General features: G+C 37.0%; 1 protein-coding gene across 4 annotated transcripts in view; it reads left to right on the forward strand.

Moving 5' to 3' along the window:
- The window catches only part of LOC114647335 (MOB kinase activator 2-like), a 254024-nt gene that overhangs the window by 220776 nt on the left and 18696 nt on the right, over positions 1 to 14552 (forward strand). For all 4 annotated transcript variants that reach the window (XM_028796030.2, XM_028796027.2, XM_028796026.2 and 1 more), the window contains exon 3: positions 14183 to 14276. In XM_028796030.2, coding sequence (XP_028651863.1) covers positions 14183 to 14276 — 94 coding nt within the window. The remainder of the gene's footprint in view (positions 1 to 14182; positions 14277 to 14552) is intronic.

Raw genomic sequence — 14552 nt, forward strand, 5'->3', positions numbered from 1 at the left:
CAGAAGACTAGGTTCAAATCTCTCTTCACATTTTCAAAGATGTGTGTGTTCTTTTGATTAAGTGTCTTTAAATTCACATTTTGTATGTCAGTGTGCTGTGTGATGATAGAAAAGGAGTGAATACAAATACAGTATAAGAATTGTTTTACGTGATCATAGAATCCTTTGTCGTTATGCAACATGCAAATGCTTTAATGTAGGTAATGTGAAATGCCTACAAAATTATAAGAAATACCATGTAAACTTTCATTTGTCTGTGATGTTATTGTTACCTTAAAAACAATATATATAATCAAAACATAAAAAATATAAAAATAATCCTTTCCATAGTGCACAGCAGCAGCAATTACTGTAACAATCATATATATATATATATATATATATATATATATATATATATATATCTAAAATCCCTATGTGCGTCCAGGTGTCCGTGTGTGGTGTCTTCTGATGAAGTGCGCATGCGCAGGGCACGGTGCGATGCGCGATATTAGTGTCAGAGAAAGTTAGAGGTGTTTTACGGAAATACAAACCAGTATTACTGCGAGAGGAAATTAAAGGTACATAATACAGTGACGCATATTACAGCCACATACAAGCCAGTATTACTGTCAGAGGAGATTAAAGGCATATTACCGACGCGCACGCCTGTATTACCGCCAAAGAAAATTAAAGGTATATTACGGGCGTACAAGCCAGCGGACGTACAAGATGGTATACTTCAATAAGGGCGCGCACAAAAAGGCGAGCCTCAAAAGGGCGACCTCAATTGGGCGCAGCGAATAAAGGCGCTCAATTGAGGTCGCCCCTTTGAAGCTCGCCTTTTTGTGCGTGCCCTTATTGAATAGAGCCGTACAAGACAGTATTACTGTCACAGAAAATTAAAGACACACAATACACGGCGGCAGCCCACAAAGAACGGTCAGCTCAGCAAGTAAACATCAACAAAAGAAAGAAAAATACGACCAACAAAAAGAATGAGGTCAAAGTCCCTTGCCATTTAATATAGACTGTTCCTACTAATGTTTATGCACTACTGTTCTAGCGCCCGTTATTGTAACGGGCTAAATGACTAGTATAATATGATTCACTAAAGCAGCCATTCCCAACCGCAACAAACATGCTTCTTCTTAGATTGTTCTGCAGGATATGGGGAAAACCTTTGTCTACAAAAACCTGCTTCATACAATACTAAGAGCATAGTGTATTTGATGGCTTGCCGGCCTGCCCGCCCGCCTGACTGTTACTAGCATTCACCGCAATGTACTGGAGTGTTAAACTATTGCAGCTGCTACCTCATAAACTGTCCTTATTCCTCGGATGTCGGATACGCACGCATGCAAGACAGAGCCCCCGCCCCCAACTACTCACCTGTCGCTTTCATCTGTGTACAGTCCACATGCACCTGTGCGCCACGTTGACTGCTCATTTTCCAAACACATCCTGAGTCACTTTGGTCTGTGCTACAGTCTACATGGCACCTCTGAGCCACGTTGTCTGTTCATTTTTCCAAACTTGGCCACCGCTTCAGATGTTGCATTAACAAGCAACCTTTGTGGCGTCACATGCATGTTCTTACACTAACAACAAATATGAGAGCTCTTCGCAAAATGGCTCCTCGATGTCGGAGACGGGAAGAACGGAACACCTGTGACATTGCCACATGACAACTATATGGCGACATTGACTTCTCAACTGTCATTCTGGAACAACTCGGCACCCGAGCTATATTAAGCGTCACCAACGAATACTCGCTACACCTTAATGAACAAGTGCTGAAACTTATCCCTACCGATGAAGTGACATTCACCAGTGTTGACTCCATCGTCAGACGATCCTGCAGATCAACTTTTATTCCCCAAAGAGTTTCTTAATAGTCTTACTCCCACTGGCATGCCTCCGCATAAACTCAAAATTAAAATTGGTTCAGTCATCATGCTTCTCAGAAACCTCCTGCCAGCAAAAGGTATCTGTAATGGCACTAGACTTTCTGTTACCAGCATTCACTGCAATGTACTGGAGTGTAAGACTATCGCAGCTGCTACCTCACAAACTGTCCTTATTCCCCAGATATCCCTGACCCCATCAGATTCAAATTTGCCTTTTACTTTTACATGCAGACAATTTCCTGTTAGATTGGTGTTTGCAATGACAATTAATAAGGCACAAGGACAAACTTTCAAAAAGATACGCCTGTATCTGCCAAAACCAGTTTTCAGTCACGGATAATTGTATGTTGCTCTCTCCAGAGTTCCATCTTTTCATTCCCTCACAGTTGTATCCTCAAACCCACCCCATTTGGACAACTGTGTTTTTCAGGAAGTGTTCAATCATCAATAAATAATTATGCAGCGTATGCTACGCCGCGGGTTGGCTAGTATGAAATATTCCAAGATCTTGGTAGAAATATTGTATACCTGCTACAAAGAACAAACACAAAAGTCATTTTTGAGAAGGCTGTCAAAACATGCATGAATCTCAAAGAGAATACATCTTACACAGCAAGTAAGAAATACACTTTCTTTGGAATCATGTGAAAACGTTTTTTCAAAAATTTTGTAAAGCTTCTCGTGTGGTTCTTTGCATGCTAGAAAAATTATATGGTAACAAACTGTATGCATTGTATACTAAGTGTATGAAGTTTATATGGTGTCTGCTTGATTTTGTGTTTTTTGTTCTCTTGGCACTCTACCTCCCACATCTCAAAGATGAGAATGTTAGGTTACGTAAATTTGCATTTTAATTTGGATCCACATGCCTAAGTGTGCCCAGTGATGGACTGGTGCCTCATCTGTGTACTCCTGAGATAGGCTGCAGGCCCATACAACTGTGGGTAAGACGAGGATGAAAGGGTAAACACTTTTTAAAGAAGGCTATGATTTGGTAGATCAGAATCTTTGTTCAGGCTTGTTGCTGCAAACAATTAATAAATAAGCCTAAAGATAAGACTCTAGGCCTATTTATCACTGACCACTGTCTTCTGGATTTTGTTACAGCCAATTTATTAATTCCATAGAAAAGTAAAACAAACTCATATTGAGAATTCCTGTGTCAATAAATTAAATCACAAAACTAGGAATCCTGTAACACACAAAGATGTTTTCATCAAGATTTGGCTTCTGTTTAAGTAAAAAAAAAAAAATTTATACAGTTGTGCATTGAACTAAATGTTTATCCTCTTTCCACAATATATCGTCTCTACTACCCTCAGTACCTGCTGATTGTGTTCTTATCTTCTGAAATATCCTGACAGTCTTCTTATAAATCAATGGGTGTGAGTAATTTTTGAAATGACAAAGTAAAAAATCAAAAAATGATGAGGCACATACTCCCAGCAGTTACTAACTAGCTTTCACTCCTCACAGGTGGCGCAGTGGTAGTGCCGCTGCTTTGCAGTAAGGAGACTGTGGAAGATTGTGGGTTTGCTTCCCAGTTCCTCCCTGTGTGAATAGCGCTTTGAGTACTGAGAAAAGCGCTATATAAATGTAATAAATTATTATTATCATTACTTTGAGTGGATGCACATTTGTGATCAAATTTTCAAAACACCTCACACAACCTCCAGCCTTATTTCTGCTTTGTTCTAGTTAAAACGCAGAAAAGAGACGACGCTTATTAAGGTCATTGATTACCTTCTCATTTTATTGTTCTTTTATTGGTCCCTTTAAACTAGAATGAACATTTTGACATATTTGACTCTTCTAGATAGAATTCTAGGACTCTGTCATTTGACACATACACTGATCGGCCACACAATTAAAACTACTAATAGGTGAAGTGAATAGCATTGATTGTCTCATTACAATGGCACCTAACAACAACAACAACCTTTATTTATATAGCACATTTTCACACAAATGATGTAGCTCAAAGTGCTTTACAGGATGAAGAAAGAGAACAAAGACAAAATTTAAAAATGAAATTAGGCAGTACTAATTAACATAAAAAACAAAAAACAAAAAAAAACTCCAGACAGCTGGGGAAAGGAATGGGATATACTACAGTCAAAGTAAAAAGTATGTGAACCCCTAGGAATTATCTATATGTCTAATTCCCATATAAAACATGGTTGTATCTTCATGTTAGTCACAATAATGATCAAACACAGTCTCCTATAACTAAAGATACACAGATTTTCAGAGAATTTTTGACCATATTGAATAAAACATTCAAACTGTGAAACTAAAGGTTGGAAAAAGTGAACCCTAAGCTAATGACTTTTTAAAAGTTCATTGCAGTCAGAATTTAGCACACCTGGAGTCCATTTAATGACACAGGTTCAGCGGTGTGGCCTAGAATTACTTTGATTGATAAAAAACACTACAAAAGTTTGAGTTTGAGCTTTTGACAAGAAGCATATCCAGATGGGAATCATGCCTCACACAAAAGAGCTGTCTGAAGAGCTACGATCGAGAATTGTTAATCTACATAAGGCTGGAAAGGGTTACAAAGTCATCTCAAAGATTTTAGATATTCATCAGTCTACTGTTAGGCAAGTTGTCTATAGTACTAGGGTGTTGTACCGTGTTAGCCATTATGAATGTAGAAAAAGCCAAGCAAAATGACACCTTTTATTGGCCAACTAAAAAGATTACAATATGCAAGCTTTCGAGGCAACTCAGGCCCCTTCTTCAGGCAAGTTGTCTATAAATGGAGACAATTTGATATTGTGCCTACTCTGCCTAGAAGTGGGCGCCCTGCAAAGATGACCACAAGAGCACAACGCAAAGTCATCAATGAGGTAAAGAAGAACCCTAGAGTGACAGTAAAGGACTTGAAGAAGTAATTAGAACTGGCTAACATCTCTGTTCATGAGTAAACTATACGCAAAACATTGAACAAGAAAGGAGTCCATGGCAGGACACCCAAGAAGGAAGCCACTGCTATCAAAAAAGAACATTGCTGAATGCCAGAAGTTTGCGAAAGAGCACTTGGACACTCAACAGCGGTACTGGGAAAATGTTTTGTGGAGTGATGAAACCAAAATTGAACTATTTCGAAGGAACAAGCAGAACTTCATTTGCCGTAAAAAGGGCACTGCACATCAACATCAAAACCTCATCCCTACAGTAAAGTATGGTGGAGGGAACATCATGATTTGGGCCTGCTTTGCTGCATCAGGGCCTGGACAGCTTGCCATCATTGAGGGCAAAATGAATTCATATATCAACAAATTCTCCTGGGTAATGTGAGGGTGTGTGTCCGTCAACTTAAGCTCAGAAGAGGCTGGGTGGTGCAACAGGACAATGACCCCAAACATCGCAGCAAATCCACAGCACAATGGCTTCAGAAGAACAAACTAAGCCTTTTGGAGTGGCCCAGTCAGAGCCTAGATCGCAATCCTTTTTAAATGCTGTGGAATGACTTGAAGAGAGTCATACACAGAAGACAACCAAAGAATATGGAAGAGTTAAGGCAGTTCTGCAGGGAAGAATGGGCTAAAATTCCCTCCTGCACGATGTGTAGGTCTGATCTGCAGTTACAGGAAGCTCCTGGTTGAGGTCATTACTGCTAAAGGAGGGTCAACCAGTTATTAAATACCAAGGTTCACTTACTTTTTCCACAACCACTGTGAACATTGAATGCGTTTATAAAATAAAAGATATGAAAAAGTAGAATTTTTTGTGTGTCATTGGCTTAAGCTCATTGTGTATATCAGTACCTGTGACTTAGATGAAGATCAGATCACTTTTTATGACCAATTCATGCTGTAAACCAGATTATTCCAAAGGGTTCACATACTTTTTACGTTGACTGTATTAGGCAGCAAGTGAATAGTCAGTTGTTGATAGTGATGTGTCAGAAGCAGAAAAAATGAGCAAGCATAAGGGTCTGAGTGACTTTGACAAGGGCCAAATTGAGATGGCTGGACAACTGGGTCAGAGCATCTCAAAAATGGCACATCTTGTGGGTTGTTTCTAGTATGCAGTGGTTAGTACCTACTGAAAGTGGTCCAAGGAAGGACCACTGTTGAACTGGAGATGGGTAATAAGCATCCAAGGCTCATTGATGCATGTGAGAAGTGAAGGCTAGCCTGTCTGGTCTGATCCCACAGAAGAGCAGCTGTAGCAAAAATTGCTGAAAAACTTAATGCTGGCCACGATAGAACTGTGTCTGCAATTCTTCTCTTCTTGCTTCGTTTAGGGCTGCATAGCCGTAGAATGGTCAGAGTGTAAAATGGGCAACTGTTAGAACTGCACCATGGAGTAATGGAAGAAGGTGGTGGCCTGTTAGATAAATCACATTTTCTTTTAGATAATGTGGACAGCTGAGTGTATGTGCTTCATTTACTTGGAGAAGAGATGGCAGCACGATGCACTGTGGGAAGAAGGCAAACTGATAGATGCATTGTTATGCTCTTGGCAATATTCTGCTGAGAACACTTATTTCTGAAATTCATGTATATATAGCTGGTGAATTGCTGTGAATGAAATAAAAGCCAGTTAAGAAATTTGTGTATGATCTGTGCTACCACTTAAAAAAAAAAAATTTAAAAAAATAACAAACGCAGTTTTGCTGAAAAAATTACCCTTAAATTTGGTCATGTCTATCTTTATTTTATGCCAATAGGTTTGGACTTCACATTGACGTCTACAGTGAGTCATTTACTATTGTTTTAGCAGGTAAATTAAACTGCAGATAATTTAAAACCTAACAGTAAGTCTTTGTATTTTACCTGTGTATAATTACTGACTTATAAGGACTATGTTCTTAGTATGAGATCAAAACCTCTACTTCATCACATTCATACTAAGGTATACAATAGACACACACATTTTTTTTCCTTTTAACATTCATATAAATTCTGCTGAGAAACCAAAAAGTAAAATTGCTGCCAACATCTCTGTACTGGATTCAGCTGGTCTTTTTGAACACCTTATTTATGAAGTTGCAGATTCTGGCAAATTAAGAAACAAATAAAGGAAAAGATGTATGACACATTTGTGGGAGTACATCTAGAATACTGTGAGTCGTTAGGATTTGTGCATTATAAAAATAAAGTAATGGTGAGTTTGTCCAAGACTGAGACGAGACACAAAGAATTAACAAGCTGAAGCAGAGAAGACATTACAGAATTATTTTATTGAACATTTTAAATGGAAGAAAAAGTGTGTGCCAGTTGTAACTTTTTAAAGGTTTTAACAAGGAGACATCATGTAACTACTGTAGATACACAAAAAGTTGCCATGCAGTGTATTTTGAAAATGTCATGTCGTGAGTCTTCATCATTTTCAGTGCATTAGGAAAATAAAAATTGACATTTTTTTTGGTTTAATGGATACATTTCTGTAAATCCTGCATTTTTTTTTTATACTTGAGTAAAAACCTAATCACGAACCAAGTATTTTTTTTTTTTTAAATTGGGTGTCATGGTAATGTGCTTATTGTAGTTCCAAATTTATGTTCAGTCCAGCCTGTAAAGCAGTACTTGTGAATTCTGGCAGTTTATCAGAATTACCTGTTTATTTTCTCTGTTCTTTTTCCTAGAAGCTAACTCCCCACTGCCCCTTGCTAGCAAATATTTGGCTTGACTTTTTGCCAGTGCTTATAGAGTTGTGAATGCAAGTGGGTTCTTGGAGCCAGATTGTTTTTTTTATATATATATATATATATATATACACACACACACACACATTTAGTATTGTAGACAACAAAGCTTTTTAATTAGGATTCCTAACAGGCACTTCATCAAAGACATTCTGTCGCAGGAAGAGAGTTGATTATGCTTCTTTTATAAGAAGGACTATTGAAATTCTGATGGCCACTTTATAATTAGGCTCCTACTTCCAGTTCCATTCTCTTGGCATAATGTTTGAAGTTGCTCATTTAAAAGTCCCTTCATATGCGAAAGCCGTTTCCATCTCAAATATCCTTCATAATAGACAGTATTCGTTCACATTCCTGGTGGGAGTTGGAGGGACTAGAATGTGTGTTTTTTTTTTCTTTGCAAAAAAGCAACATGATCTTCTCAGCCATTGTAGTACATTTTACAGGAATAAATTATGAAATAGGGTTGTTTTATGTGACAGCAAATAATTAACTATCAAGTCACTTTATAATCATAGTTCCACTTTGTTTTCTGTACATTTTATTTTGATGATGGGTAATGTCTTAGTGAAAATTAAATATTGCAACAGTAGTTTCTATGAGAGACTACAGTGGACTTTGAAGCACAATGGACTTTAATATGGTATTTTTGTCATTTTTAAGTAAGATTATTAAAATTACTTGTTAACCACAAGATGTATGGATAACGAAAGCCATAGTATAGTTCAGTAGCTAAGAAAGTGAACTTTAATGTCCAAGTTTGCTGGTACATTTTCCACCTCCAGTTCTCACTGCGTAATTCTTTGAATTCAGTATAAATCTTCAAACTAATTACTGAGAAAAAACATATAGGGACCTGGAGGTAGACCTTTAACAAAGAAGTTTAGTAGCGGTAGAGATTAAAAAACAAACAAAAAAAATTTTTCAACATCTTTAACCTCTGACCTAATGCCAAAAGCTGGAATACTGAATCTGAGTGGTTCAGTGAAATAGCACTGTCTTAAGGAGTACTTCCTGCATTATCCCAAATTGATAGATGTTAATTATATAAAGTTTTAACTTTGTTTTGCTATTTCACATTATTGGTAGCCCCTTTCTGTGCTTAAATCCTAGCCTTTGAGCCTCAGATAAAATTAATAAAATGCATCAAATTTGAATCAGAATTAAAACCAGAAACCCCTTCTTAGTCATTCTTGTCTAAATATTGTGGCCCAGCCATGGTACTCATGCCAGCCTCCGCCGTGCTCAACTTTGTCATGGTAAAATCATGTTTGGTGTTATCCTAATAAACAAATTTAACTGCCTTTTAGTTCATTATTAAAATTTATTTGTAGAACACATACTTTATTGCTTAAAAATAACTATTTTGGTTAATATTATCACTGTGGATTTTTTAACACTTTCTTGGTTGCTAGGATATACCTTAATTCTTTTACAAAGAAAAGACTAAATGTAAACCTGGTCTAGTCTGTGTAGTCAAAACATGTTTGAAGGAGCTAAGCAGATTTTTCAGCCCATAGTTGAATTTAGCATTTCTTTGTTTGTCCTTTGTTGTCCCTTTTTTTTCAAATTGAGGGGTAATAAAAGCAGCAGTGTGCATTGTCGATCAATATTTTAGCTTTGGAGTTATATGCTTACTTTATGGCTTAAATAGTTTTACCATTGCTGGTTGTACTGGTTACTTTTTTTTAATTTCCCCAGAGTGTATCCCAGTGAAAGATGCCATTTCATTAGCATATCAGTTTGTAAAAATTTACCTATTAGTTACAGATATTTAGAAATTGAAATAAGCAAAGTGCTCTAGTGGTAGAAAGAGCATCTCGGTGTCTGCATTTCTGCTTTATTTTCTGACAGTTAAATGAATGGTATGGTATTATAATTAAGTAGCATATAAGAACATTTTGCATCCTTATTGTTCACCTGGTGTGCTGTTTCATGCTCACCTTTTGTCAGGCTGGCACAACAAACATGAATCAGTAGATGTGTGCACAGGTTAGTTAAAAAAAAAAAAAAAAATTATATATTATACAGTAAATAGAGGTACCATCACTGAAAGTATGCCTTGGCTTGTACATCGTACATTTCATTCCAAAGAGCTTGTTCACTGGTCGGCATTATAGAGAGGAGTCTATCACATCCATCTTAGTCATAAATAAACGCAACATATCTGCTTAGCTTCTGTCACTTTAATGGAAGATATCTTGGCATTTTATAATACACATGTTTTGGAAGCAATTCATTTGGAAAATGTTCTGCATAAGGAAGGTTTTACTACTACTGAATTTTCCGTTTATTTTGTATAAGTACTCTGCTGCTGGTTGCTTCACTTATAACAGTTTGGTTTATTTATAGTCCTTTATTTTCCGATGTCCTGCATTTCTGATTCACATAAATCCACTTATTCATCTGAACTGTTGTGTTCATGCATAATTAAGTGATTAAGCAAAGCACATACATTCATTCTAAATGTTAAGTAAATATCCTGGGTATCCCTTTTTCTGTCTGCATTTATTGTGGATATTTTTAGTGACATCCCAGTTGTTCTATTTAAATTGAAAGAAAATCCACACAAGACCATCAACAAAGTTCTATTGTTTCAAATGATCTTAAGAATGTGATTCACCAGTCCAGCACATCATCATTTGCCTCTAGAAATGAAAACAGAAATTAATATAAAATAAATTCTAAGTGAGACTTCTAAAAGAGTGTTTTTTAATACAAAATCTGTTGAAACAGTATTTTGTTTTTTTAATAATAATGTTATTTCCAAATCATATAATCCCAATCCCAAATCCATATAGAGAGTCTTCTACCCATGTTTTCTTTCAAAATAAAACATAAGAACCATATGGCAATTTATTTTGTACACAGTGAAGCAAGATTCTTCAAACAATCTGCATATATAAAAATATGAATTTCTTCTTGTCTGTTTGAATATCACATGAAAACTACCACACCTATTTCTACAAAACCTTTTTTTATTTCTAACTTAGGATAAGTGAAATATCATTTTAGGTTTTCTGTGCATAAATATTTAGGAAAAAATTAAAAATGAAACAACCTCAGTTTTTGCATCTTTTATCTCCAGAACACATGATATTAACATGATTTTTAGTTCAAAATAATGAGAAGCAATTGCATAACAAAACAATGCCAATTTCAGGTGTTTGTGTTGTCCACAATAATTATTGAGTTTTTTTTTTCCAAGCATGTTAAAAAACAACATTTTTATGTTTGCCACTCAATATCTGTTGTAACAGTTGATCAGATCAAAAATCCATTCCTTCTTTACTGAAGGCTCATTTTTATGATGACTATCCATCCATCCATTTTTCAACCCGCTGAATCCGAACACAGGGTCACGGGGGTCTGCTGGAGCCAATCCCAGCCAACACAGGGCGCAAGGCAGGAACCAATCCCGGGCAGGGCGCCAACCCACCGCAGGACACACACACACCAAGCACACACTAGGGACAATTTAGGAAACCGTAGCACCTGGAGGAAACCCATGCAGACACAGGAAGAACATGCAAACTCCATGCAGGGAGAACCCGGGAAGCGAACCCGGGTCTCCTTACTACGAGGCAGCAGCGTTGCCACTGCGCCACCATGCCGCCCTTATGATGACTATAAAAGGTTATATTCAGTTTTTCTATAGGACAAATAATAAGTGAGCTTATTGGCTTGGTAATAAGCCCAGAAGCTAAATACTGTATTTTTCTTCTGGGATGGGAAAGTCATAAGCGTCAGATCTAGTTTTTACTTATTTTACGTATATACCATGTCTTTTGATCACTTTTTCGGTTGAAAATGGGTAGAACAGCTACAACTATATAAACTTTAAACATAAGTTTGGGTGTTTTCTCAATCCCTTCCTTAGGACAAACTTGGAAAATATAAATATTACGTACTACGTATATAAGTTTTCATATAAACTGGTTATTTTATTTTATCAAAGTAGACAAGCTTTATTTTGGGATGTTGCTAATAAATAAGCATTTGATATGGTTTAATTCAGATGATTATAGATGTAAGAATTATTTTTGGTGCCTTTTTTTGGCTTTGTATTGTATTTTCTAATCTGAAATATGAAATTTTAAAAAATTCTGCCTTTACACAAATTCACTTAGTAGCCAGTTTGTTAAGCTACACCAATCTAATAACTATGTAGGACCTTTTACTTCCAGTAATTCTGTTGATACACGAGTTTAACAGGGTGCTGAAAGAATTGCTAATGGATTTTTAGTCCAAGAATACTTGATAGTATCTCATGGTTCCTACAGATTTTTTCAACCATATATTCACTCCATTTCATCCTAAAGATGATCTATTAGATTTTGCAGTTGACGCTCATCAACATCTAGTTATCAAATGCCCACTGTAGCCTCAGTGATAGCAGTGGAATCCAGTGTGTTCTTTGACTGCTGTAGCTCATCCACTTCAAAGTCTGGTGTGTTTTGTGCAGATGTCCTTCTGCACACTACTGTTGTGATGAGGTGTTACATGAGTAACTTGTTTTGAGTCTGGCCATTCACATCTGATCTTTTTCTTTAACAGAACTGGTGTTCACTGGATTTTTTAATCGCACCATTCTGTATGTAGAGATTGTAGTGCATGACACTCCCAGAATAATGCTGCTTCTGATATATAGGATCCTCCCTACCCTATATAGCACCAACAATTATGGCCCGTTGTAATATCTATCTATTTGGTTGAACAACAACTAAACCTGTCGGCCATGTCTTCATGCTATGTAGATAGTTATAGCCTCTTGATTAGCGGTCTGTAAAAGTGGACAATTTCCATTAATCATATCTAACAAATTAGCCACCCAAAATATACACACACACACACATATATATACAGTACTGTACAAACGTTTTAGGCAGGTATGAAAAAATGCTGTAAACAAAGAATGCTTTCAAAAAATGGAAGTGTTAATCATTTATTTGCATCAATCAACAAAATGCAGTGAATGAACAAAAGAGAAATCTAAATCAAATCAATATTTGGTGTGACCACCCTTTGCCTTCAAAACAGCATCAATTCTTCTAGGTACACTTGCACACAGTTTTTGAAGGAACTCAGCTGGTAGGTTGTTCCAAACATCTTGGAGAATTAACCACAGATCTTCTGTGGATGTAGGCTTCCTCACATCCTTCTGTCTCTTCATGTAATCCCAGACACACTCGATGATGTTGAGATCAGGGCTCTGTGGGGGCCATAACATCACTTCCAGGACTACTACTTCTTCTTTATGCTGAAGATATCTCTTAATGACTTTGGCTGTATGTTTGGGGTCCTTGTCCTGTTGTCCTGTCCTTGTCCAATCATACGCCTCCCTGATGGTATTGCATGATGGATAAGTATCTGCTTGTATTTCTCAGCATTGAGAACACCATTAATCCTGACCAAATCTCCAGCTCCATTTGCAGATATGTAGCCCCAAACGTTCAAGGAACCTCCACCATGCTTCACTGTTGCCTGCAGACACTCATTATTGTACCGCTCTCCAGCCCTTTAACGAACAAACTGCCTTCTGCTACAGCCAAATATTTCAAATTTTGACTCGTCAGTCCAGAGCACCTGCTGCCATTTTTCTGCACCCCAGTTCCTATGTTTTCGTGCATACTTGAGTCGCTTGGCCTTGTTTCCACATCGGAGGTATGGCTTTTTGGCTGCAACTCTTCCATGAAGACCACTTCTGGCCAGACTTCTCCGGACAGTAGATGGGTGTACCTGGGTCCCACTGGTTTCTGCCAGTTCTGAGCTGATGGCATTGCTGGACATCTTCCGATTTCGAAGGGTAATAAGCTTGATGTGTCTTTCATCTGCTGCACTAAGTTTCCTTGGTCGACCACTGCGTCTACGATCCTCAGTGTCCGTTTCTTTGTGCTTCTTCATAAGAGCTTGAACAGCACATCTTGAAACCCCCGTCTGCTTTGAAATCTTTGTCTGGGAGAGACCTTGCTGATGCAGTATAACTACCTTGTGTCTTGTTGCTGTGCTCAATCTTGCCATGACATGAAACTATCTTCCACAACCTCACCTTGGTAGCAGAGTCTGGTTGTTCCTCACCCAGTTTTAAGCCTCCTACACAGCTGTTTCTGTTTCAGTTAATGACTGCGTTTCAACCTACGGGTGACATTGATGATCATTAGCACCTGTTTGGTATAATTGGTTGATCAGACACCTGACTAGAATCCTACAAAATCCCTGACTTTGTGCAAGTGTACCTATAAGAATTGATGCTGGTTTGAAGGCAAAAGGTAGTAACACCAAATATTGATTTGATTTACATTTTTCTTTTGTTCGCTCACTTTGCATTTTGTAAATTGATAACAATAAGCAATCATTATTTATATTTCTGAAAGCATTCTTTGTTTACAGCATTTTTTCACACCTGCCTAAAACTTTTGCACAGTACTGTGTGTGTGTATATATTTATATAAATATAAATATATATAAATATATGTATATATACACACATATACATACTCAAACACTGAATTGCTATTTGCCTGTGGAATTCAATCTTGTTTCTGTACTTGATTTGAATATAATTTGAAAGTGGGAAAGCTTATTTCACGGTTTAACTGTATGCTGATATATTCTCTTATTTTTGTTTTAACAGCAACAACTTTCTTCAATCTCATTAACCTCCAGTATAGCACAATCTCAGAATTTTGTACTGGAGAAACCTGTCAAGCCATGACAGCCTGTAATACGTAAGTATCAAATCTTCCCCAGGAGAATTTCAAAATTCATTTGTATCTATTTGCATTATTTTAAAAAAATCTGTATGTAGAAAAGGCAATTTAGAGACACTTTGTTGATAGAACTTTCATTCCACCATATACTGTATTTAGTATCTAGAAAGAATATTCACTGAACCTGTGTACTAATCAGTATTCTTATCAGTCTTAGTTATACTTTTTCATGTTAAATTAACTTATAAAACAAAAAAGCAGGCAGGATGAGTAATATGCAAATTAAGACATGAT

Source organism: Erpetoichthys calabaricus, chromosome 2 (genome assembly GCF_900747795.2).
Source record: "Erpetoichthys calabaricus chromosome 2, fErpCal1.3, whole genome shotgun sequence".
Taxonomy (NCBI): Eukaryota; Metazoa; Chordata; class Cladistia; order Polypteriformes; family Polypteridae; genus Erpetoichthys; species Erpetoichthys calabaricus.